Source organism: Cyrtonyx montezumae, unplaced genomic scaffold (assembly GCF_038088225.1).
Source record: "Cyrtonyx montezumae isolate F1298 unplaced genomic scaffold, pur_monq_1.0 scaffold_3, whole genome shotgun sequence".
Taxonomy (NCBI): Eukaryota; Metazoa; Chordata; class Aves; order Galliformes; family Odontophoridae; genus Cyrtonyx; species Cyrtonyx montezumae.
Window position 1 is genome coordinate 57,225,495 of NW_027072034.1, and position 26,887 is coordinate 57,252,381.

The 26,887-nt window shown below is 39.0% G+C and overlaps 1 protein-coding gene and 1 non-coding gene across 2 annotated transcripts; one reads left to right on the top strand and one right to left on the bottom strand.

Moving 5' to 3' along the window:
• Window positions 1-1,130: 1,130 nt before the first annotated feature.
• SH3BGR (SH3 domain binding glutamate rich protein) lies at window positions 1,131-26,262 on the bottom strand. Its single transcript, XM_065741763.1, has 6 exons — window positions 26,033-26,262; window positions 20,170-20,355; window positions 15,407-15,487; window positions 7,590-7,694; window positions 3,733-3,762; window positions 1,131-1,865 (listed from the first exon to the last, which is right to left on the bottom strand). Exons 1-6 carry the CDS (start codon window positions 26,075-26,077, stop codon window positions 1,767-1,769), a joined length of 546 nt encoding a protein of 181 aa, XP_065597835.1. The 5' UTR covers window positions 26,078-26,262; the 3' UTR covers window positions 1,131-1,766.
• Window positions 23,860-23,971, top strand: LOC136053367 (U5 spliceosomal RNA). Its single transcript, XR_010622629.1, has one exon. It is a non-coding gene; the product is annotated as a U5 spliceosomal RNA (small nuclear RNA).
• Window positions 26,263-26,887: the final 625 nt, after the last annotated feature.

The window sequence follows — 26,887 nt, forward strand, 5'->3', positions numbered from 1 at the left end:
AATCACAGGACACTCCTACAGAGCAGCAGCTGGCTTCAGCTATTTGTCCTTTGCATACTCACAGCCTCCTTTCATCTGGAAGAAGAGGTGATCAGTAAATGCCAAGAAGTATTATCCCTAAGAGTGCACCAAACATCCGTTCAGTGAGTGTGACCGTACGCTGTCCCACTGGCTTTGTCACCAGGCACTGAGTGTCATGTGCCACCAGCTGAGGGCAGGTCAGTGCGTCACTCCTGCATGTAAGGCTTAGCATTCCTCACATTCCCTGCCCAGCTTGCCAGATTATACCCTCTCAAGGAGATGGTTGCAATATTTCTGCCTTAACAAGTAATTCCTGAAGATGCGAGGTTGGGTGGGTTCGTTTCAAGTCTGAAGCCTTGGAGCCTGCCTGGTGCATGGGGAATGCTTGGGCCTTCTGTTTTGCTCATGAGTGAAGGGAAACTGGAGTGCACAGGCCATCAACTGCCATTTGAAAAGCCAGCTCCTAGATCAGAATCAATCACAAAATTGCAGCTCCTTCAGATGTGTAGCTATGGACTACTTTGGCAGTACGTGTTTTTTATCTTCTCTCTTCTGTAAGCAGTTATTAGAACTCTCCTAGCAAGTAATTGCACAAGGAGATGAAATTCAAGCTTCATCTTTCTCACTGAACATCTCACAGAGCACAAATATGAATTAATTTTCTCTGCCTCCCTGTCCCAGAGAATACAGATTGACATAGTTTCTGTTGAAAGGGCTGGGACAACTCTTTCCTTCAAAGAAGATGATCTACCCTTGTGGCTGGAGTCTTCTTAACTCCATCGTTCTCCATACCCTACATAACTGTGTTAACCCCAGTTCTCCTGGGTAAGAGGAGAAGAAAAATGCCTCATTTTCTCCTTTTTTTTTTTTCTTATGAGCTTCTGATCACATTCGATCTGCTTCTGCCTCTCTGATGAAGAAGGAATATGCTCATGTATCTTGTACATCCCTTGGGACACAGGCACATGTATACACAACACCAGAAACAGTAGCAGGAGGCAAGGTGAAAACCTTCCCATAACCTATAACCATCATGGTGAGGAAAGCTTACTTTTAAAGAAGCTAGTGCAGCTAGCTAGGGTTACATTAACACTTCTACAGACAAATAATGGATGTGACAGAAAATGCATTTATTTAAGCTGCTGTACAGTGGAAATCTCAATTGCTTTCAAAAGCCAGCTGAGGGAGAAGTGACTCACATAAGTTGCATACAGGAAGCCCTTTTGTAGCTTTCATCTCTGAATTACTTTTCCTCTGAATACAACACCACTTGTGTGAGTGCAGTTATCTGCTGAGTGGTAAAAGTAAGTTTGGCAGTACATAAACATGGAGAAAGACGTGGTTCCTGCTTTGAGGAACTTACAAGCTAAGAAATTACACGGACAATACTATTCCAGCACATAACAATCAACTGAAATATTAGCAATCAGATATAAGAAGACCCATTTTAACAAGCAATTGTAATACCAAATATATATATAAAGGCCTCAAGTAGGATACAGTGGTATCTTTGTTGTTCTGTATTTATATGTTCACATGTACACAGGTGTGAGAAAGGTAGTGACAGTTTGAGAAAGAGGGAGGCTTTTCCTTTGGCAGGGGTGCTCCAGCTTGTGCTTCCTGAACAAAAATAAGGAAAAATAAGGCAGAATTTAGTACTCCTTCTGTGACTTTAGATGTCTGAACCCTGTCTTAATATTTACCTGAAAGCCTGTTCAAGTAAGAATGTGTCATAAGGAAGTGTACTAAGACTCTTCTTGCTCCTCAGCCTCTTCTTTTTCTTCTCCCTCTTCTTGCTTTTCTTCTGCTTCCTTTTCTTCTCCCTCTTCATGCTTTTCTTCTTCCTTTTAATAGAAAATATTGTAGTTTAGAATATAGAAGTCGAAGGAAACAAAGTCTTGAAATGCTTTTGCAACTGCGAAAGTAATCTTACTAAAACTTGAAAAATAGAACAGAGGTGTGATATACAAAGTTTTTATTCCTAATAGGCCATGGCTATAAGCCCTGTGGAGTTAATGGGCAAGCATAGGAATATGAGAATCCTCTTCTGGGATAGGTTAGAACATAGTCCATAATTAAGATGCAAATAGCCATTCAGAATCAAAATGAGAATATAAAATAATGTAAGCATGGCAAAATGTTAATATTTTGAAGTAGAAGTTTTCTTCAAGTAAACAAGTGAAGATTCATGGCACAGGAGCTAAGCTCACAAACAATAGAAAAAAAAAATCATTTGTAAACAGAAATAACCAAAAATAAACAAAATAAAATAATAGAATAAAGACACAGAAATAAACAAAAAAAAAATCATTTGTAGTCAGACAAAATAGCTTTATTTCAGTCCCTTAAGTTTTTATTTCTCTTTTTTTCTTTTTTTCTTTTTTATAAAGGATAAAATGCATGATTTACAGGCAACAGTTCTTTCCTCCAGTCAACCAAATAAACTGCTATCTGAAAGGTAGCATTTATATAACACAGATAACAATCTGTGTTTATTGTCTTTTAAGAGCAAGTAAATGAAGCATAGAAGTATAATCCTTTCTGGAAAACAACCAAAAATAGCTCTGTAGTCTTTTCTACTCCCTCTCTTCCAGTAAACTCATGCTCAGAGCAACCTCACCCCCAGTATAAACAAATTTTATCTCAAAAATGTCATTCTTTTCTCAAATACAAAACTTAGAGGAATTTCAAACTAGAGACGTAAGCAAATTACAGATTTCAAAATTAGTTTTCAGTCAGGACTGCTGGTAACACATGAGCATGGAACTTTTCTTTTTCTCTCAGACTCATAGTCCATACAGGAATCATATCTGAGTTAACTGAGTCAACCTATTTGAACACAGGCTTGAGAAACGGACCTACTGCAATCATGTTTCTGTTACTGAATAGTTGTTCTTAGAGGAAACTATTGCACTAAGGGATCATCTTTACAAAAACAGGAAAATATTTTATCTTTCAGATTCATTCCACTGTAGTGTCTTTGGTTATCACTCTTTTTGAAACTTGAAGGAGTGAGGACCTCAAGTATTCTAAGCAGCAGGATCTGGAGGAATCATATGTACTGTATTAAAGATAAGGAAGAAAAATGAAGTCAAACTGAAAACAGATGGGCCCTATCAAGAAAAAAACAAAGAAACCTCATTAAGAGGGAAGGCAAACAACTAACTGAGCGTGCTCCTGAAGACTAGGGAGAAAAGTTTAGGTGCAATGAAGACTAACAGCCTTCTTCACCTTGACCCCCAGACAACCATAATAGTGAAGAAATATTGAAGGCATAAACTTGCAATGCTGTGTAAAGCAGAGAAGTATGTAAAATTTGCACCTGGGCTTTACAAACTCTGGAAGGAAGCAAGGAAAACATATCCTTCATAGACAGAACTGCCTAAATTGTCAGCATGACTCTGTAATGAGCATAGTGTCAGTCAGAGATTTTCAAAGACCTAGCTCTTTTGTGAGTCCTTGGCAAACTTTACTGAAGAATCCAGGAAAGTGTATCTTCCATTGACAGCTTTTAACAATTAACTGCCTATTTCTGCTCCCCAAAAACAGGACTATGATGTGGTCAACAATTTCCTTTAGCAGAATTTAATATGGGTTTATTCAGTTTCATGACTAAGAATTCGCCATCTCTTGAGCATTGGTGAGACCAAAAAGAAATTAAATGCATACAAACGAAAAATGAAAGCAAAGTGTCTGAAGAATATACTGTACCCCTGCTGCTGCATCTTCCTCCTTGTTTTCCTACATGAAAGATAAAAAAGAAAAGTTTAAAAAATGATCAAAAAAAGAATATCAGAGGTCATACAGGCAAAGTACAGCAGAAATTAAGCACTGAACACAGGAAAATTATGTGGAATTTAGTGGATTTACTTTGGGATAATGTCCTTCAGATTAGCTCACAAAACACATTTGACTAAGCATTTACTGTGAAAAGGAAATATAAAAGCATAAAACACAGCTCTCTTTTTCTCAGTTACTTCCAATCAAATCTGCTTCATCTGCAAGCAAATCATTAGAGCTTAGGTTTTGTTCACTTTTGTGTTAGTGGGGGAGGGGTGGTAGTTAGCTGGTCTTCAAAATCAAAGTTAAATCTGAATTATACAGAGTTATATCTGTGTTATATATCATCAGATTTTGGTTTGAAGTTCTGCTAACTGTTGTAGGCTGGAACAGATGCCTTGGCTCAACATGAGTGGAGAATATGAAATACTATAAACTGGTTTTAGACTATAGATTGAGCCAAAGTGATGAAGAAGGATAAAAGAGAGAAAATAAAAAGAGAAAAAAACAGTGAATAGAATTTAGTGTCAGATACCAAGCCAATTGTTGGAGAGAAAGCCAAATGTTGCATGAAAATTCAAAGAGAAAAGGCAAATGCAGCAGTAGCACAGAAGGCATGAGCAGCTATGACATTACGTAGAACAAGTTGAGGTAAGGAAGTGATCTGGGGTGCCAGGGTTTATATGTGGCCTGGGGAACTGCAGAGACAGGATACAGACTTGCACTTTAATATGATTTTTGAACGTGGTTCTAAAATAATTCTGCCCTGAAGTGAGCCTAATCTGTACTGCAAACTGATTTAACTGGGACACCACTTAAAAAGATTCTACTCCCCTAAGCTAAAATCTAAAGTTAATATCAGACAGTAAAAATAAAGAAAAATAAGTGCATAGGAGGTCACAGTCTTTTCTTCCAAAAACTCAAAAAAAAAAGGGACAGACCAAGCAAGGGTAAACAATGCTATATCCAAGCAAAATGGTTCCTCAAACATCTCTATCTCTGTGGGGATTATGAATGAAAAGAAGATTAGAAGTAGGTCCTAATTATTAGGAAAGATAAGCTTAACAAAGCAATCAGGGAAGGAAAGAGTGAATGAAAGAAGTTCTTAGGGAAGTAAGGAAAGGTTTAAGGTGAAAAAGAAACTATAGTCAAAAGGAAACCAAGAGTTCCTGTATTTTAACAACACAGACTGAGAGCTGCTCCTGTTACTGCAGGATCTGTGTAAGTGACTTTGTATTCTAAAATCTGCTCTGGGCTCTCCTGGATGCGTGTGTGAATGAGGAGCCAGTGCTGCTGAACCCAGACAGACTGAAAATCTGCAAGCAGGTCTGACGTGAGGTGAGGAAGAACAACCTGCTGCACTGTGCACTTATCACTGCTGCTTCCAGGACGGAGCTGCTGACCTAAGAAATTTGTTTTTCAGAGGACTGTGATCTCTCACTGGCTTCATCAGGGTCCTACCTGACTGAGACAAAAAGCTGGGGCTTCTGGGCTCCTGTATCCCCCAGCAAGGGCAGCAGAAGCAGCATGGGATATGTGCAACCTCTATATGTACCCACACTGGCTCCTGGTCACCATTCCTGCTGCTGGGATGGAAGAACATGCTGAAAACACCTATTCATTGTGGTCAAACAGCCACATAAGATGTGTGGGGCTGAAGAGGGAGAGAGGGAAATACTGAAAATATCTATATAACAAAATATAAACCTTTAAGGCCTAACAGACGGTGGAAGTACTCCAATAGCAGTCTCATGAACTTATTTAACTTCATAAAACACCGACCAGATAAGGAAATGGCATTCTAAGCTCTTTGTAGGGTAAAAGAATGAGGTACAGACATGAAAGACAGAATTCACTTCTGAGGCAATATAATTGTCTCAGAGTTATCCTTCTCATCTAAACTGGTCTTCCACATGCTCACTGTAGTGAATGAAAATACCAGAATTTCTAAAGAATGATTCATGCCATCCATACAGCAGTGATAATTACAATGATCTGTGGCAAGGCAGACAGATGCCACGTCACTGATGTGATCTGTCCTACGTGACACAGGGAGTGAGTGGGAGGCCAGGATGAAAAATGAGTTTTGTTCATCCCTGGCAGGAACTGCCTTGCTGCCTGCAGTCATGGGTACCCTCTGTAACAATGAGTGGGACAGAAACAGGAACATTGTTGTTTTCTTCCCCTAGAAACTGGCATACGTCTGACATGATGAAGGTGGGTATCAGAGCTGGATGATTTCCAGAAGACTTTACTTCCCCCTTATTAAACACCACATAAGAAGATTTCAATGTAGCCAAGACTATGCAAGTGAAATAGACCGATTTGGAAGACCAATAATGTTTTATGCCCTCATAAACAAGACAGATCTGATCAAATGCACTGTCTTGCCTGGTGTTCCCTCCCTGTATCAATTCCCTCCCTGTAAAATGAAAGGACAAACATACTTTCCGCTTAGAGCTCCAATCTATTCTGTGAGAAATGGAGCAAGGTGCTTGTTGTATAGGAGCAGCATTGCATTATGTCATTATAAAACCTCTCATACACAGCTGCTTGACACATTTGCAGATATGTTCCAGCATTCTGTTCTCATTTGAAAAACATTACAGTAGACAGCCAGCCAGAATGTCAGGTAACCTAATCCAGCCAGGGGATGCACTACAGCACTGTGCTGGGTTTCTCTTAAGATCTGGCATTTATCTAAAGAAAAGAGGGTATTGATGGCATTTATGTGCTGGCTGAGTTTATAGAGACATGAAAAGCACTCAGATACAGTTTAAGAAGAAATTTCAGTTCCCGCTAGGGACTGTTTCTCTCCTCATTGCCACATAGGCAAATTTTAAAATGGGATTTCCAGTGCCTGAGACTTGGATGAGGCTGTGCAAGAGGGTGCACTATTCTAGTCTAATGGTTTTGTCACCGTTAAAAATGGGAATGGAGAAATTACAAACGGAAATGCTGCTTCTGGATAAGCACTGCACAACAGAACTTGACAAAACCACACAAAACAAAACACAACACACACACACACACAAAGAAAAGAACATTTGTTTTGTTTTTTAGTGAAAGGGGTTATGCATTCATGACAGTTACTACAGGAGGTCTATCTGATCTCTGTACCAGTATCAGCTAACTACAGGAGAACATGAGTATCATGACTTGCAGCTATTTTACTAGAGGAAATATGTTTTCTACCATGAACCTTTTGCACTGCAGTTTGAGGTGTGCCTATGTGACTTTAATATCACAACATGAGGTAGAAAAGATAACAATGCTCTGCATTTCTGCTCTTCCTAGGGGTTCCTGCACGGCCTGGAGAAGACGCTGGCAGATATGTCTGGCTGTGGCAGCACTCAGTGCTGGTACATGACTGCAGATATTAACAAACAGATTTACGAGTGCTGCAGATGTTGGCCATCGATAGCAGCAAATTTTTCCACATGGATAGTACTCAGATGTCTAGCTCTAAATTATCCTCCATAATGAGAGTCAGGTTCCAAATGAGCATTAAAAAACATAAAATAAATAAATAAATAAAGCACATAGTAACCAGTGGCAAAGGGAAAACATTAAATACAGACAGTAGACTTTATTCATGATTTAGAGCTGAGTTCCCTGGAGTATTATCTAGGTTTCATATCACCATGATGAAGAAAATGCATCCAAAAGACCATTCTGCAATCAGTCTTTCCCACCCTCAGGTACAGCAGTGGGGACATGGAGTACTCTTTCATAGTGCTTAGCACAGGCAGAACCCTTAAATCACAAAGGGAAAAAGGAAAAATTACCTGCTGATCTTCTGATGGTGATTGAGCCTCTCCATGGGCCCCTTCATCTGCACTGTGTTCTGTGTGTGCCTCAGCTTCACTGGTGGTATCAGATTTTTCAGTCTCCTTGAAGCAAAGACATCACTGTTAGCACCAGGACACACAACCAGTAACTCATTTCTATACCCTCGACATTCTTATTTGGTGAGAGGATTTCCTAATTTTTCTCCAGCACTCAAATCAGAAATTACCCCTTTGGACACTTTTCTGTGAAAGGAACTTGTTGCCCTGTTGGTAAATGTTTGTATAGGGAAAACATGAATACACGTACTTCTTGCCAGAATCCCTAACTCTTCTGTGGAGAGTTTGATAGGAGTGGATGCTCACCCTTATGGCACATTCTGACTTCAGAGCAAGAAGCTATTTTCCCCAGCATGCATAACAACCAAACTTTACCAGGAAGATACAGAAAAACAGATAAAATAAAGGATTTTGTACATAGTCTCTTAACTGCCTTGTTTAAAATCATCAGCTAACTATTTACAAACTAATCTCTCTGATCTATTTATTCCAGCATCACGACCAAGCAGCTCACAGAAGGCTCTTCATTTGAAGTCCTGCCTGGGTTAAGTAGCTGTGAAAGGTCCCACTGGATCACACACTGTGTCCGATAAAAGGAAAACACAATGGCTTTGAATGGAATAATAGAAATAGGTTGAACAGCAATAGCATAAAGAGCAAAGTCATGTTATTTGGGACAGATAGTTCTGGGACAGATCCTAGAAAAAGATGTTTCCACTGTACTTTGGAAGCTTTTTAGCAGATAATCATCAAACAAGAAGAAGATAGATGTACTTAAATAACCAGTGAATAACTGATCAAAGAACACAGTGCAACAGTGAAAGTGCTAATAAGCATGATCCTCACATGTATGAGGTGAAATATATTTGCTGGAGCTGAAGGCAAATATATTAATGTCATTCTGTGAATCAAAGGAGAAACCTCCTCTGGATCACCTTGTGCCATTCTAATCATCCAGGCTCAAGAAAGAGAAATTCAGCCTGCAACAGGTGCAGAGGGGGTTACAGGAATATTTGAGGGAATGGAGAGCCTGTCTTATGACAAAAAAAGCTTCACTACTTTCATCTATTGAATGTAATGCAGAGAGGGGACATGATGGCTCTCTAAAAATAGATCAGAGTAAATATCAGGGAGGGATGGGATAAGGAAGAGCACTGAAGTGTATGCAAAATGAGTACAAACCAGCTGTAAATAAAAACTCCAACCCTCATCCGCAGGGTGGAATTTTAGAAGAGCTTTCTAGTAGATAAATGGAGGCAGCTGACCTAACTCATTGAAGGAAATTTGACCAATTCTGAGAAAGGTTAACCTGGTGTGGTTGCCTTCAGCAACAGAGAACTGGGCTCAGAAGTTATGCCCTGTGCCATCAGGAGTCCTACACACTATGGGCAGAGCAGCACATTCCTGAAAAGAAGATCCTCTCCATTGCTGTGGCCAAGCCCTTACAGCTCATCCATGTGAATGACTCTCTCACAATTTGATCACTCCATTACACATCTACATGAATGTTTTTGCTAGAATGTGGAGGATGGCTGTGGACAGCAATGAGCAGTTGGGAGTAAGCACGAGGATCGACGAAAGACTAAAGACCTTTTTTTTCCCAGCAGCACTGTCTCATTTGAACGCTACCTAAAAATGTGTAGCAACACAGAAACATATTGTAATTCTCTTGTGCAACATTGTGTTTGTACATTGTTTCTTTAAGCAAATGATTAATTTCTTTACAGATACTTTCTTTGTAGCAAAATGGAAAGGTTAGTAGTGTTCATGAAACATAAATCAATTAGAAACCTGTTTTCAACATCTATCTTAACACTTCATTTTAAAATGCCCACAGTCAATATTTTTTGGCAGATACATAAAACACATGAAAGAGTGAAGACGGCATTCTAATTCAAATGTATCTACAGTGTATAACTATCTCAGATGAATCATATACTTCCTCAGAATGTAAGGCAAGTAGAAGTGGTGGCTGAAAGATGTGAACTCAAGAATCAGTCAGCCAGCACACACACGGACACACAGTGTTCCCACGGATTGTATGGAAACCTGTGGTACTTGGAATACCATCATCACTCTAACTCTGCAGAGCAACATCAAATTCATTTCTTATTTTAAAATGAAGTCCCTTTCATGAAGATTGACTGATCACTTACTTACCTTAAAATAAAATACATATTCTATAAATTTGTAATTCAAAACAGTATAAATCTTTTTCAACAAAAAGACTAAAGCTCAAGTATCTATGGATTTGAGGATATCAAGATGATGACACTAAGATCAGAAATAATAAGATTCACAGAACCACAGAATCATAAGGGTTGGAAGGGACCTCCAGAGATCATGGAGTCCAGCCCCCTGCCACAGCAGCTCCCTAGCCCAGGTTGCACAGGTAGGCGTCCAGGCGGGTCTGGAACGTCTCCAGAGAAGGAGACTCCACCACCTCTCTGTGCAGCTGTGCCACTGCTCCGTCACTGCACTGGGAAGGAGTTCCCACAAACATTTGTGCAGAACTTCCTGTGCTCCGGTTTGTGGTAATTTCCCCTCATCTTATCACCACACACTCCTGAGAAGAGTCCAGCCTCGTCCCTTTGCCTCCCACACCTTGGATATTTATAGATGTGGATCAGATCCCCTCTGAGTCTTCTTTTCTCAAGGCTGAACAGACCCAGGTCTCTCAGCCTTTCCTCATAAGGGAGGTGTTCCATGTCTGTTATCTTTGTAGCCCTCCACTGCACTCTTTCAAGGAGATCCCTGTCCTTCTTGTACTGGGGAGCCCAGAACTGGATACAGTATTCCAGGTGAGGCCTCACCATGGCAGAGTAGAGGGTGTTAAGGAGATGATATATACAAGATTTGAAACAAGGCCCTCAGACTGAGTAAAGCAAGTTTATCTGAGTTCACATATCAACTGCAGACAAAGATAATCTTGCTGCAAGCTACCTGCTCTCTGGAGTTCAGAGAAATGGAAGCAGTATTCCACCTCAGGTAATAAAGCTGCCAAAAAAAAAAAAAAAAAAAAGTTTGTCCCTGGAAACATAAAGCAATTAATTGCCTGCATTTAGACCTTGCTAAGATGCTCAAAGGTGTTGTAATTCAGCATCCTATTCATTATCTTGGTTTAAGTAATAGGCATCTCACTGACAGAACAATTCACTTGTGTCATTTTAGAAAAAGCTATGTAGCCACTGCTTTTAATGGGCTTTTCACACAATAACACTATTTCAGAACATTTTCAGCCATATTGAGAACAGTCTCAGGCTAAGCATAAAAGTGGGGATGCTTTGAAAAGAAATGTATTCAGAGAATCATCATAGAATCATAGAATGGCCTGTTTTGAAATGGACCTCAAAGATCATCTAGTTTCTACCCCCTGCCATGAGCAGGGCTGCCAACCACTAGCCCAGGCTGCCCAGAGCCACATCCAGCCTTGCCTTGAATGCCTCCAGGTATGTGGCATCCACAACCTCTCTGGGCAACCTGTTCCAGTGCACCAACACCCTCTGAGTGAAAAACTTCCTCCTAACAGCTAACCTAAATCTCTTCAGAACCATTCCACCTTTTTATTCAGGTTTAGGGGTGGCTGAGAATGATACAGCATGACTCTAGATACATGAAGTACATTGATTACATGTTCACATTGGCACATCATTCTGTTCATGTCACTAATCCAAGATTAACTGAGGTCTTTCAGAATTCTACCACAAACTTGAGTAATCATTTGGTCAGGCACAAATGCCAGCCTGATATGAAAGATGCTAGGAAGTTGGAATAGAAGTATTTAAGTTCAGGTAGTCCTTCAACTGAGAAGGTATTTCATATCAGTAGTCTAAAAAAAATTACTAATGCAAACATCTTGCCTGCTTTTCTCATTGGCATAGGGTGGTCTGACACTGGAACAAGTTCCTCAGGGCAGAGGTCACGGCACCAAATCGGGCAGAGTTCAAGGGTTTGGTTTTGGGTGGTCCTGTGTGGAGCCAGGAACTGGACTTGATAAACCTTATGGAACCCTTCCAACTTGGGCTATTCTATATTTCTGTGATTCTATGACATAAAATGTGTTAGTCATCATTATTAAATGATGGTTTAGAAAATATGAAAGCCAGTGTGATGGTGAGGCAGAGAAAGAGGATTGTTTGAGCTAAGTTACTTTTTTGGAAGTACCAAAAATATGTATTGATCTCTGGTAGGATCATTGAGTTTTATGGCCAAATAGCACCCTTTATAGTAATGGTAATAATGTATATAGTAAAACAAGATATATACAAATATATATTTACTATATACAAGTAATGTATATAGTAGAACAAGAGTGATCTCTTCCTGACTCCCACATTGGTCTAAGCAAATACTCAGCATTTACAGCATCAGCCTTTGCAAAGATCTGCAGAATTTTTCATACACCATTTGTGCATCGAAGTACTTTGTTGTACTGGAACTGGGAACAAAGTGGTCAACAGTAACTTGCTAGTTGTACAGTAGTGCCTCACCAAGACACTAGCATTGGTCAGAACACTTTTGGCTGCAGGCAGCAGTAGATGCCTACTTAGACAGATGCCCCCCAAACTGTTTTCCAGACTCCTTAGCTAACTTTGATGTTGAATTGCTATTTCTACTGAAACAATTGAAGCTTTTTCCTACGAGGGTTCTTAATAAGTGTGTAATGAGAAACTTACATGTGTGCTGCAGATCTAAGGATCTTCTTTACATATGTGTGCATTCAGAACTTCTTTGCTTTTATCTTACAGTCAATCTGGCATCAGTGACAATTTTAATATTACTTGTACATATCAGACTCACCCTGTAAGCTTCCACATTAGGCTCTGGCACCATTGGATCTCCATTATCTATCAGTAACAGCTCAATATAAACATTGGATAAGTGTCTGGTAATGAGTTGTAGCCACCTAATGCTGAGAGATATCAAGGCTACAGGAAAGAGAATTTGCAAATCTGAAACATATTTTGCACTCAGCAAGATAACATGACAATGAATTTAAATTCAGCTTGTTGGGAAATTTGAATCTGTTGCAAGAGTTCCTCTGCATGCCCTAGAAAACAGTCTCAAAACAGCCTTGGGTCATGATGTTAGTGGGCTGTACTGTGAAACAACCACATGGACATCAAAGAGCTTTTCTACTGCTGGTGTAATATGAGATGTAAAAAAGGAAAAGGAAAGAGAATCTTCTAAGGCAAGATTAGTCAATATAGAACATATAGCAGCTTTAAATTAAACTTACTCCATGAGGTACTAACATCCATAAATCAATGGTTACTTGCTTTATGGTGTTTCTACATCTTATAGTTTACTTATCCTAGTGTTCCAGGAAAAGAAGAAGGGAAGGGGAAGGGAAAGTTTTATGAAGTATCATTATCAACATCTCTTAAACACTTGTCTTATTATTCCAGATTAATGCTGCTGAAAATCGATGTCACAAATCACCCATTGTACTTGACGCTAAGGTTGAAATGACAGTCTAATGAAAAGAAAGCAGAAGCAGTGCAGCAAGGTTATTTGTATAACAAAACACAGAGGAACTGTCATGCAGTGAGGGTACTAAGAAATACTTCTAAAACTAATGCTAAAACACTCATATATGTACTTCTCAAATTCACAAACAGATTACTAAGGGATGTAAATAGACCTCTACTTAAAACCACTGTCACTTATTTCCCCTTTCTGGACTGAAACAACTACCATCTTAACCAACAGAGCCATTAATCAGCATAAACCATACTTGTTTTCTAACGATAGTACTAATAGCTATCTGCTCAGAAGAATGCACTGAACTCGTTATTTTCAACATTTACAAAGTTGTCACGAAGCAGAAAATGTAAGAGACTTAGCTGACATCTGGGAATGAATGAATTCTAAAAAAATGCTACTTGGCTTCACAGACCCACTATCTAGCAGAACACTGTGTGAAGGAGAAGATAATATAAAAAGTGAGAAAATGGAAAAATGCAATTTTCTTTATCTCATTGATCCTTCACATATCTTTCATAATGATTATTACAAGTAATATCTGCAGTCCTTTAAACCTTGCTTGGCTCTGTGGATGTTAATTCAGTGAAATCTCAAAAAACTCTCGTGAAGTAGGCAAGTAATTTTTATTTCCCTTGGTGGGAGATGGGACAGCTAAAACAGAAAGTTGAAATCACTTGTTATTTATCACACAGGGATTCAAAGGCAACATTTATAGCAACCTTGATTTACTCCTGGGTATATCTTCATCTGTAGTTCTCAAAGCACTTAGCAAATATTTGCTTTTCTCTATTCTTTTTCAGCAGAGGATGAACAGGGGCATTTACAATGGTGTTTTGCTCAGAACTGCTAGATAGTTGGCAGCTTAGTTAGATCAGAAAGCAGATCTCATGCTCCAGGACAGCTCTTCATCCAGGTCATGACAATACAGCTGAGTTTTGTGCTGTCACTGACTCATCACACCTCTGATTCAATTTGTGTTTTGAATCACTTATGTTAAAGGCAGCAACATTTGATTATGATCAAACATGGCTGTGAGATAAGAGAGCTGCAATATGCTGTCATATAGACAGCTATTGAGCTTTTACCTATAAAGAAACTGTTAAAGAAAGAACACATTGCTTTCTGTAAAAGGAAGAAAAAAAAAAAGGATCTCCTTATGTCGTAAATATAACATTTTGTCATGATTCTATAATTTTTGTTATCAGTATTCCACATCATAACATCATGTGAGGCAATGGGAGTTAAAGAGTTAATGCTCTAAGTCTGTGGACCACTGAATTTCTGGGCACCTGGCTCTCAGAAGAGAAGAACTACATACTCCAGAGGACTTTGCTTTCCCGGAGTGAAGTCCCGGAGACTTTCTCTTTTGCTGGTCATCTCAGCAGTGGAGGTTCCCTAGCTATCCTGCCTTCAGCTTTAGCTTAAGGCCTTCGGTTTTGGACACTTTCTCTCATTTTATTAGATCTATTAGCTTCAATTCTAATTATATTGTGTATATATATGATAATATATCATGTTATTTTGCATTCCCATATCTTATTTAGTAAATCAGTTTTTCTTCCTCAGACTGTTGGAACTGTTTCGTTTTTAGGCCCATCTCCCTACCCCATCCCTTTTCCACCTTCCCCTTTCCCAGGGCATGGGTCTGTGGACCACAGAACAGGGCCGAACCAGCCCATAAACCATTGACAAATTTTGAAAACACTGTGGATGAAGAAAAATGAGTAGACTTGCCAAAGGGAGTTTGTAAAGTCTGAGTAAGACCTTAATTTATCTCAAGGCAGAGGGAATAAGCCTCACAGTGCCAATGAGTGTGCACCCTTTCAGAATGGAATGGCTCTGGCAGCCCAGCCCCCTGCTGGAGGCCATCACGGACCTCATTTGCTCAAGGTTTGATGCAGTTAGTGAGAAATGAATGCTTCTTGTGATTGACACGACCTATAAATTTATTCGAGAAGTTCTGCATCATTTTAAAGCTGAACATGGTAAAACATGACTGGTTTGTGCCAAAAAAAAAAAAAAAAAAAAGCAAGAAAGAATTATTGGATGGAGGCATGGTAACAAGCCTGAACTGAAAGAAGGGAAGACAGAAGTATTTTCTAATACCAAACCAGTCATAATTGTTTTCCCTTAAGAACATTTTGCTGTACCAGCATCTAATATAAAGCTTGTCACTATCCTTCATCTATCTGACATGCTGAGTCACTGCTTATCTTTGTCTTTTATTAAAATCAAATATATGGCCCCCATGGAAGGACAGCAGTGCATACCTTTGTGCCTGGAGGAGGAGCAAGACCCAGGAATGAATAAATAATGTTCTCTTCTTTAGCAGAGAAAAAGGATTCAAAGTCCTAAAAATGGAACAGACAAACAACAGAGAATTGGTAACAAAGATCAGAGAAAAAAGACAGGAGGAAGAGACCAGCCCAAGCAAACCTTTCTTGCATCAATAAGAATGACTGAATTTGTACGAGTGCCTGCATTATCCCAGCCTTAGGAAGAATATTTGGATAAAGAGAACTTCATCCTGGCTGGCAAAATTAACAATTGGGCAAATCTCTCCAGAAGCCCACATTTTAATTATATCATATCTACATCAGAATCAGATGAAATTAAGCATCCCATTTTAATGTGCCTCAGCTATACATACCGAAGCAAAGCTATTCCCATTAAAATATTAAGATAAATTGTGCTGTGAGTAAGAACATAAAATAGGCTCTCAAAATCCTGGACAGCTTTGTAGCAAAGAGAAGAGAACAGTCAATATAATAGCACAAGTGAAATGATAATAAGGAAATTGTTTTAAAGAAAGGCACTCTAACAGGAAAATGCAGTATTTTTTCAGACAAACTTAGCAAAAGCTTGTGTTATTCTCTCTAATGTATATGTACCATCTCAAATGTCTTGTACAAACCTGAACTGAAGATATAAATCAGTACCATAAATGCCCATTTTCTCTTGAGTGCTAAAAACTGAGAAGTAACTGACAAGATTGAATGTGTGGCTCCCATTCTATCATCTAGAACCCACGCGGTCTTTATACTCATCTATACAACCTTTCTATTGAGTAAGGAAAATTTGCTATCATTAAATTGTTTCTGAAGAGTTCATGACTCACATCTTATACAGAAAAATATTAATATGTATCTAAGAAGTCAACTGGAACTCTGCTTATACATACTGGCCCACAATCATGCAGCAGGTCTGAAAAAGACAGGGGACTAAACCCACATCTGCTGAGTCCTAGATTGCTGCTGTGACCACGTTATGATCCTTTCTCTCACCCCGAATAACTCCAAAAATAGAAGCCAGTAAATAAGAAGGTGCTGACTCATCCTTGAGACTTGTTTATAAAGCTACATTATGACCTGAGTTGATTTTTTTGGTCTGTTTTAGCATTTCCATAAATGTTTGTCAAATGGTATCCTAGGGAAAGGTTGCAGCAAGTGATTAAGAAGCTATCCTGATATCAACAACACTGGAATCAATGACATTTCTGTCCAGTTTGGAGAGGCAATATAGCTTAACAGCTAGGCCAGATGACAGCCCATTTCACTGATTTATCGAAAGGACAGATTGGTTTTCACACAGACCCAGCAGCAGGAACTGCCCAACCTGGGAGAAGCCCCACACAAATTTCACCCTGAACAGGCAGAATACCTGCTGCTGTTCCAGGTTATTCATTCCTCAAGCCAACTCTTTGCTTTTGTTTCTGTGGGGTTTCCCTTCTTACCCGACTCACATTTGCCTCTAGTGTTTAAGAAAGCCACTGTTTCAAAAAAGATATATATTGGTAGTTTCTCTTGATTTCTGTTTAAAGAGAAACCTATAGATCTCAGCTTACAGAGAAAAGCAGTTTATTTTTCATTTCCTTCCTAGTTTTCTATGTATTTGGGTGTTTATTTTTTTTTTAAGCAAAAGCAAAGATAAGAGCAGTGGAGTGCTCAGTATATTTAGAAAGTGACATAGACACAGACATCTGTCTAGACATGAGCAAAGAAAGAGATTAAGAAAAAGATCAAATAAGAACATAATTGCCAACACTGATGGATTAGAATGGAAATTTGAAACTGGTGCAATAGCCAAGCATAGAAAACAAATCAATTTCTAATCTGTTTCCTCAAATGCCAACTACATTTTTTTTTCTGATATCTGATTAAAACTCCATTTGCTGCAGTTTTTGTGTACATTGAGTCTTATCCATCTCCAGCGGTTATGAAGCAGAACATATATTACAAAGTCACAGAACCACAGGTAAGTTCAGGTGGAAAGAGACCTCAGGAGACCATATAAACCAACCTCCTACTTGAAGCAGGATCATTACTTAATTCAGACCAACAATAAATTCCTCTTTGTTGCAGTTTCAGACTTTAAAATAGTTGGAGATTGTCATGTCTCTATTCAAACCCTCTTTCTTAGGGTGAGGAAGAAAATCTTTATCCAGAATGTTTATTTTCTCAATGCCCTCAGTGCGGGATATTGCTTCTGTATATGCACATAGATATGTGACTGGAAACAAAACATACAGGACCATCAGTGGGATGAGAAGTGAGGGAAAGGGAAGGTTTCAGAAGGATGAAGGAGCAAAAAAACAATTTCTGACCTATAAAAGAAAAAACAGAAAAAAAAAAAGACTATTTGGGAATGAGGAATGAAGACAAAAAAAGATAGCAGAAAGTAGAAAAAAAAAGTCTTAAAAAAACAAACAAATAAAAATCACTCTGTGGTGTAAAGGGCTTGACTTCTCTAGCCCGGAAAAAAAGAACATTAAGAGGATATGATCTCCAGTTACAAATGCACTGAGTTTAAGCTAAAGGGCAATTTTAGCATACGAGGTAATGGGTATAAACCAGCTGCATATACCCAGTCTAGAAATACTAGGCTTCCAGATGTGATAAATCTGAGACCCTTGAAGACTCTTATAACAAGAGCAACATATTTTAAAAGGATTTTCATGACTTCAGGACACAGGATTGAAACTTCACTATCCTTCACCCTATTTTTCCTTTGTGCTGAAGACAAACGAAGTGGGACACTTGGGAAGAGCTAAGTATTTATGGCCTATGTAAATTTCAAACAGGGTAAAACAGTCCTGGATTTGAGAATGATTAGTCCGTTGGGCTTGGAAAGGTTATGCAGGCAAGTAGAACTCAAATCCCTAGCTTTGTACTACAGACACACTGTGGAAGATGTCAAGTCCCTCTGAGGAATCTTGCATCAGTCAGTGATCCATGTTCTCAACCATCCCATGCCATCTCACTTCATCTCACTCTACAGTTTCTTTAAGGCACCTTCTCCCATGGAGAAATGTAAGGATCATGTATTGATATTTCTACCTTATTTATTTGGAAAGTGTGCTGTCATGCAAAAAAATGAATTGTTGTTATGTACCTACCAGAGTCGTTAGATATAAGCTCTGAAAGCTGGGCATGTAAGAACTCTGGAAACTTTTAAACTAATTGTAAGTTTGATTTAGTTTTTAAATCAGTAGCTAATTAATTTCTGGACTCTTTTCCAAACTGGGATGTTTTTGAAAGGACTTTAACATAAATTTACTTTCAGATGCAGATTATTCGGCTTCCTGAAATGGCTTCACACACAGAGTAAAAACTACTCATCATCTACTGGCAAGGCTGACTGGCTGCAACGCTTTGCAAGGCAATTACTCTTCAGTTCACTAGATAACCTCTCTAGAGAACCTCAGAAATATTTATGGCAACATTGGCTGCCACAAAATCCAGGGTAAGATATATCAAGTGATATTTTTTATTGGTACAGATTGGATGTTAAAACATACATGAAATCTAACCTACCAAATTCTCTTCTAAGATTCCTATGAGAAAATGAGGAAACAATTGCACTCATTACACATACTACCAACTTTTTTTTCTCAGAGTACTTGAGTGAATTCTGAAAACATTATGACATGCAAATCCCTTCCCTCCCAAAGCAACCTTTACAGTAGTTCACAGTGGATTTGCTGAGTAACATAAAACTGGACTCACTATGTGAGCTGCGTTTCAGAGTACTTTGCAAGTTCACTTCAGAGATCATATCAGAGTACTTTCCAGCTTGTATTTCCACACATACTGTAAGCACAAAAACCGTCTCTGGTTTCTCCTTTTAATCTCAATCCTAACGTTTACCTTGTAAAGTATTATGTCACTGAGTTGAATTTTCTCAAAAGAAACAACCTGCTACAAGCATGTGTGAAAACTTGTTACCATTTTTGTCATGAAGAGTTGGATTTACTGAATAAGTAATTTAATTTCAGTAATTCGAACCACACATAAGAACCATTCCAGTTAAATATATTTCCTATAACACTGTGGAAAAGAAAGATGCTTGTTCACAGCTCCTGGTGTCTGAGACATCTGCTTGACTTCCTAGCAGCCCAGGCAACCAACACGCACCACAGAAAATTAACTGAAAGGTAGAGAATTGTAGTGTCAATCAACTACCAAGTAGGTTGATACTGTTAAACAACGTAACTGAGTACTCAGTACTCCAAGTGCAGTCAAGATGTTTTCATAGTCTACATTTGGTTATCCTGTGATATTGTGTGAAGAAGCCATAGTATCACATATCCAGTACTGATTTTGGTCTTCAGGAGCTGAAGTAAGAATTTAGTCAGCATGCCAACAGCAGGCTAAAGTGTGAGTGGGCTACACAGCAGGAGGTAGGAGAATGTGAGAGGAAAAACACGGAGCTCCTCACAGGTGGCAAACCACATGCATAGGCAAAGGTCTTTAGGGGATAACCAATTCAGCCTGTTAAGTAGAGTTTCTCTAATCACTTTTCCAACTGTATTTTTTTCTTAAAAACAAAACAAAACAAACAAACAAAAAAACCCCCAAAACTTTAATTTCCTTTAATTTCCTTTCTGTGCCTAAAAATGCTTTCTAAGGTCCTTCAAAGTGAATCTCTAATTGTCTTAAGAAATTTTTGGGGGACACTTTGTAGTAATGAAAAGGTGTCACTTTCTGTGAAAGAAGACTGTCCAAAGGCATGAGATTTTCAAATAGCTTCTTACCCCACAGTACCGCTCCTCATTGAAGATCTGTGGAGGAAGAGGAATTCCATTTTGAGGCTTTTTTTCTCCAGGAACATTCTCTCTCATCCATTTCCTGTTGTCCTCATCACCTGCTATGTCCATTTGCTGAAAGTCAATCTTGTTGGCCTCTAAAAAGCCCACTACCTCTTGCTGTTTCTTTTTGATCTGGTTAGGAAAGAGGAAAAACAAAACTGCTTTTTTAAATTGAAATTTGTTTTCAAAAAGCAATAACCATTACAAGCAGAGCTGATGCAAGTATGTCAAGTTGGATTCACTGCTCAAGTGCCCACCAAACCTTTCAGAGCTGAGATTCAACACTTCTCAGCACCCAGACTACTACTGCTACTTTTCTTTCCCCCAGCTCCCTTTTTCCCTCCATCTGAGGAAAGAAACTCAGCAGAAAGCCTCCTACTGTTTCCAGATCTGTGAGTGTTGTGTACAAATTGCTAAACTAATCCCACCTACATTTGCAGATATGTACATATTCTCCTCGGTATATGATACCTTCCTTTTTCCTACTCTCTATATATGACATTTCAGAGCCATATGTGTATTTCTCAGTTCCTTTTCTTAAATGCTATGCATAATTAAAGTAAGTAAGTGAAAATCAAGTAAAGTTTAACTCCTATGCTTGAATATTTCCTATGTTATAGACAACAATGTTCCAGTATGGCCATGGAGAACTTATCATGAATAAATAAAGCATGTTATACAAAATTTGTGTCAACTAGAATTCAACTGTGGCCATTATTCCTTTGACACTAGTACTGTATAGACCTAGGACCTAGACATCAAGCCTATAGCTTATCCCTTTAGCTTAAAGATGTAATAATAATCATTACACTTCTCTACTAAAGGGCTGCTGCTTCTAAGCATCATTTAAACAACTTCCCAATTTTGCCTGTTTCTAATATTTCCAGACTTGGAAGGCCAAATTTTGTCTTGCAAGAACTGCAGTATTTGAAGCAAATGCTGTAGTGACTGATCTATACAAATTTCCTCATGCTGCTCCTTGGTCACACACAACTATATTACTGCCTAGCACAATCCTGCTTCAGTAATGACTCTCCTTCCAGTTCTGTTCCTCCATGCAGCAACTTAGTGTGATATAAAGATATAAAGATGACAGGAGCTAGAATAACGTATCCAAATAAGTTTTACATACAAGCCATCATCTTATTTGAAACCAGATCTCTGACAAATCAGAAATCTGAGCACTTGAATTTAAAATGAAACCAATCTAGTGTAAATCAGTTTGCGATAGGCAATGAGATGAGAAATACCTATGGGTTATGTATTTCTATAATCTAATAAACCTGAAAAGCTGAAGTAGACTGCAAACCTATTCTACTGGTGGAGTGAATTTTCCTTATTATTAAGTATACAAATTCTTGTTCTAGCTTAAGTAAGGATATATTCTACCTATTCAGTTATGTTTTGCTTATAAGAAAGAAAAATATATATCACCTCTTATGCATGTTAATTTAGCAGCAGAGGTTCACAGTGAGCTAGCAAAAGCAAATAGCTTTGAATGTAAACACTGCTCAAATGTGTTCACGAGCCACAAGTCTGGCAGTTCTCAAAGGTGCTCATTTGTGTTCTTAGTTTCAATTGTTAATTAGAGGTCATTTTCTTAATAGATATCTAGCTGCACGGTTATTTGCTAAACCCACCCAGATGGCAGAAAGGATTGCCTGAGGAACATACACACACTTCATCAGAGTAGGTGGCAGAATTATGTTTGTATAAAGGGTTAATAAAATATGCATGGGCCAATACTAAGAGTTCTACCACTTGCTCTGAAAGCCAGTGCATTCAAGTGCTGTCAGTAGCAATTTCAGCGTCAGCTTGTCCCTTGGAGCACTGAAGGAGATAGGGCTCCTGGAATAGCAAGTGCTGGACAGATAATGCCGCTGAGGAGATAAGGAAAACAGACCTACTGAGTCTGTGCTCCCCTGCATATGGCTGCAGCTATAGCTTTTAGAATTAACACTGGATAAATGGCTTTTTCTTCAGTTTGAAGTTCATAACACACAGGAGGCTCAGACAGTGCCAGAAAAAATTAATATTGAGGATTAATAATGTTGCATGCAATTATGCTTGGATAAGGATAAGGCAAGATATTTTTCATTATGACAATAATAATAGACTGTGCAGGAGGTGATCCTTAAGACTTAGAATGACTAGGGCTTAGGCAGGAGCAAAAGATTTGGTGCCTGAGACACACATTAAGTATGAAAACTTAAGGTGAGCCTCTGCCGCAGCTGGCACCAGGTAGCTGGGCAACCATAAGAATGTCTCTAGCAAACAGCACTCAGGGAAATCTTCCAGTTCACAACAACACAAAGGACACACAAAGGTTTTCCCAGAATGGATGAGACTGCAGGAGCTTGTTTGTGCCCTCACTTGTGTCTGATGGCATGGGAAGAATTCAGATTACTCAGCCATAGATTCCCTGGAAGTGGTGGTGTGCAAGATATTATTTCATCAATGCCATTTTCCCTTTCAACAAAGCTTAAGTTCTGCTATGCCTAGCTGACAGTCCCTTAAATGAAGAACCAACTCTTTTAAATAAATATCATCTAGCTAGAGTGTAAGAGCTACAGAAAACAGTAGTTTCACCTGATGCATAACTGAATGCTATCTATATTCTTTGCAATCCAGACCATATCCACTGACCAGCTAGCTACCTGTGGCAGAAGCAAATGGTATCTAGTCATCAGCTTACTGCAGTGGGAACATCAATGTCAGCAGGCAAGGCTGCTGCAGCTCTCTGTTCTAACTGTGACACGGACAATCTGTCAATCGATATTCTTATTTATTACATTCTAACTTTCTGCTGTGGCTTTTTATCAAGTATTAGTCACATTGGTCTACATCTTGCTTAGACTTTCTGATGTGATTGAGTTACATCAAAACTGAGACCTGCTGATTTGAAAGTAAGATAAAACAAAAAAAAAGAGAAACACTTACAAAAAAAGGGGGGGGGGGGGGGGGGCTAGAGGTGCCCTAACCATAAGCACTTAGAAGCAAGACTTTAGAAGACCTCTGTGTTAGATGTGAATCCCCATTCTCATGGTACACTCATACTTTACAGGATATTATCCACTTCTAAACACTTCTGTGGCTAGTAACAAAATTATTTTAGCACTGAATGCTTTTTTCAAGCCAATCATTTAGTACTTTTTTAATGCTGTAAATCTCTCCACTCCTCCTTGCCTTCATGCATAGTTCAGAATCAGCAATGTTTGGCTCAGAAAGATCATTAAACTAAAATTATTTAAAACAAATTTCTGAATCATTGAAGGGAAAAATACAAACCAATCTGTCCAAGACCTACACTAAATTACATCACTTGAGCATCTGATCCAAAGCACCAGAATGCTGCTGGGTTCATTGCATTCACTTTTAAAAAGTACTTCTTTACATGACAACCAGTTGAAATTAGTAATGTAATTGTGTAGTACATAAAACAGAAATTATTTCTTTCCTAATTATATTCTGCTGGCCTACAACAGGAGTGGTCAGGACCATCATATTTTGAAATTCAGAATGAACAACATGCATTTGATGGAGATCAGACACACAGGAGAGAGATCATTAGTGCTACTAGGATAATTTAGACTTCCAATTTAAAACCCACAGGGATGAAATTCATTCCTCTAAAGGATACTCTGGTTTCTCTTCAGGTCATATAAATCTTTCACCTTTTACTAAAGATTTCCATGGAGTGGAATAGCAGAAGTTGCACAATGCTGATACAAAATTCACAATATAATAACAAACTGGGGTTTCTGTTAGCTCCTTGCATGAGTGACTTATTTAATATATATAAAAACTTAGCAAAGGTTCACTGAAAAGATACCTTCCATCTATTTTAATCAGCAAATGTGGAGAAATTCTCCAGCTGAACATTGTGTTTACTTGAAATGACAATTATGTACCAGTAATCCAAACACATGCTGCCTTCTGAGATTGCTACAGCTATTCATACAACCCACACACTAGCAAGAAGGAAATACAAAGGCATATTGCCTGGCAGAGATGCCATACTCTTCCTTTCAATATGTCTGGGATCTCACTGACAGCTTTTGAAGGCTGCTACCATATAAAGGAGAAGGCACTGATGAGCTTAAAGCCTATTGCAGAGGTTACTGGTATCAGTCATTTTTCTCACAAGTAGTAACTGAAGGAAGCAATGCTTAACAGTGCAAAACAACTGGATGAAGTTTGCATGTTGTTCTGCATTCAGTGGAGCATACACATACACCCCTTCATTGCAGGTAGCAGGAAAGCAGGTAGTTATTGCTTAAGGCTGGGAGAGAGATGCAAGAAATGTGTATAGCAAAGGCAAGATTTGGGTTCAGATAGTACTAAGTATACGATATGTTTTGTTTTAATTGCTTAAGTAACCCCCTGAATGTCAATGTTTAATTAAAACATGCAGTTCACTTGCAAACTGCAACCCCAAACCTGAAGCTGGAATGGCAACACTCCAAGCTAGTTGCACATCAGTCTTGAAGGAGGACCAAGGCCACAACACACATAGAGGATGTCTGCAGTGGCATTTTGGTCACTGTCACACCTTTTCCATGGAACAGAGGACTGGTTAAGGGAGCAGGTAAGGCTCTTGTTCAGTCAACAAAAGGAAACCAAAATAGGAGATCGAACAGGAGAGAAAAAACGGCCAATACACACTTCGTAGCAATTTACAATACTGTTTAAGCAGTCACTTCTAGATTACAAATTAACAAACCTGCAGTTTCCAACCTCCTCCTCATCTTTCTCTGTCTTTCACGTAAGGTTTCTTATTAAAAAAGGAATAGTAAATTGTCAACAGCAAATTCAGAGTGTCAGGCTTACAGATGGGCAGGCAAAACAATAAAATAAAAATAAAAATCTGATGAGAAAGATGCAAAATTTCCTTTTGAAAGTTTGAATTCTAGACAATATCTCCCAGATCATTTTCTAGAGATGATAACTGTGATCAGGGCATTGGATCTTTATTTTATTTATTTTGGAGCTTTTCAACTCTGGAAGCTTCTTAAAGACATGAGGCTGGTGTCAGAGAGACAGAGATGTAGTTACAGCTATGTGCAAGCACCAGCCAAATTGTTTAGCCATGTCACTGGGAATGAGTAAGTGCCAAAGGAAAGCTGCAATCTGAGATGGTATGGGAACTGGATATAAAAGGAAACAGTCCTTTCCCGGTTTCCACCTCCAACAGACTTCCAATCTCTCTACAATTCACATGCCCTTTCCTTCAACTAAACACTATGTTGACAGCTACAGCAGTAGATCTCAATTCTAAGAATCAACAGTACCTCATTTTAAGAGATACTTAAAAAAAAAAAAAAAAAGAAGATGGAGAAGACATTCATTCTGCATAACTTTATTCAGCTCACTTGGACTCCAGGCTCTTTATCAGACACAGTTCCCATTCAGCAGGAGCAGTGTCCCTAAGTTTCCTTTAGAAATAAATACATTAATGTCTGCTATAAACAACCTACCTTAGTATTTGTGCAAATACAATATCTGCTTTTTTTCTTCTTCAATTAATATATTTTGCATACACTTCTTCAAACAGTAATAAATCTATTAACTGATAGATAATTTATATGTAAATGCTGCCCCTGTAGCAAAATCTAACATGCACGCAAGTTTGCGTTAACATGAATTTTCTACATCTTCAGTTGCTTTCAAAAATAAAGTGGTCACTACAGATGAGAATTAAATCAGTGTTTTCCTCTTACATGCAAACTCAGGCTGTTCTGGGATCTTCTAGGCTAAATTAACAGCTTGATCCCAGGAGAAAGAGGCGTATGTTAAACGAGACACCTACCGCTGTAGACCCCGAAGATGTGGCTACAAAGACTTTGATCACCATTTTGATAGTGATGAAAATGAATCAGCAGAGAACGCCTGCTATCCACAAGTCAACAAAGTCCCGAGAGGAATCCCAGCCTTCAGCAGCACCCAGATCCTAAATGCGTGCTCCCCACAGCAATCCACCAGCTTTAGCTCTCCCTCTCCTCAGGGTCCCGGGTTTTCCCACTCCATTGGCTCTTAGGTATTTTGGGATGAGGGGCCGGTGTGAGGATTGGGCAGTAAGAGGAGACACAGCAAGGGGTTTGCACCTGCCCCTGACCTTATCGAATTAGATTGACAGGATGGCAGTCCATAAAAGGCAAAGGAGAGTCCTGCACCAATGAGGCAGAGCTGGAGAAATGTTCAGGAGTGGGGGAAGGGACAAGCATCAGGCAACTCAGCGCAGGGGAAGATCACAGAGCTGAAGGGTAATGTTTAAAGCTGTGTTGGCACAGCCTCAGCCACTTTCAAGATAAAAGGGCTTGTACCCTCTCCCCAACCACATTACAAAAGGGAGGGGAAGGCAGGGGGAACATCGGTTCAGAAATAATTGTAGCAGATATCAGAGATTTCTTACAGAAATAAACCTGTTACTTCCAGCTGCAAAAAACTCAGATCATGATCCAAACTGCAGGGTTCAGGCACTTCTCCAAAACCAGCATGTCAGTCCATTTCCTAATACTGAGGAGGATGAGTGGGCCAATTGCATATATCCAAACACTATTATCAGATTATTTCCTTTATCTTTACACCACTGGTGAAAATTTCCAATGCACAAGGTGTAAGACAAGGTCCAGGATTCCTGGTTAAAAAAAAATCCATTCTACTG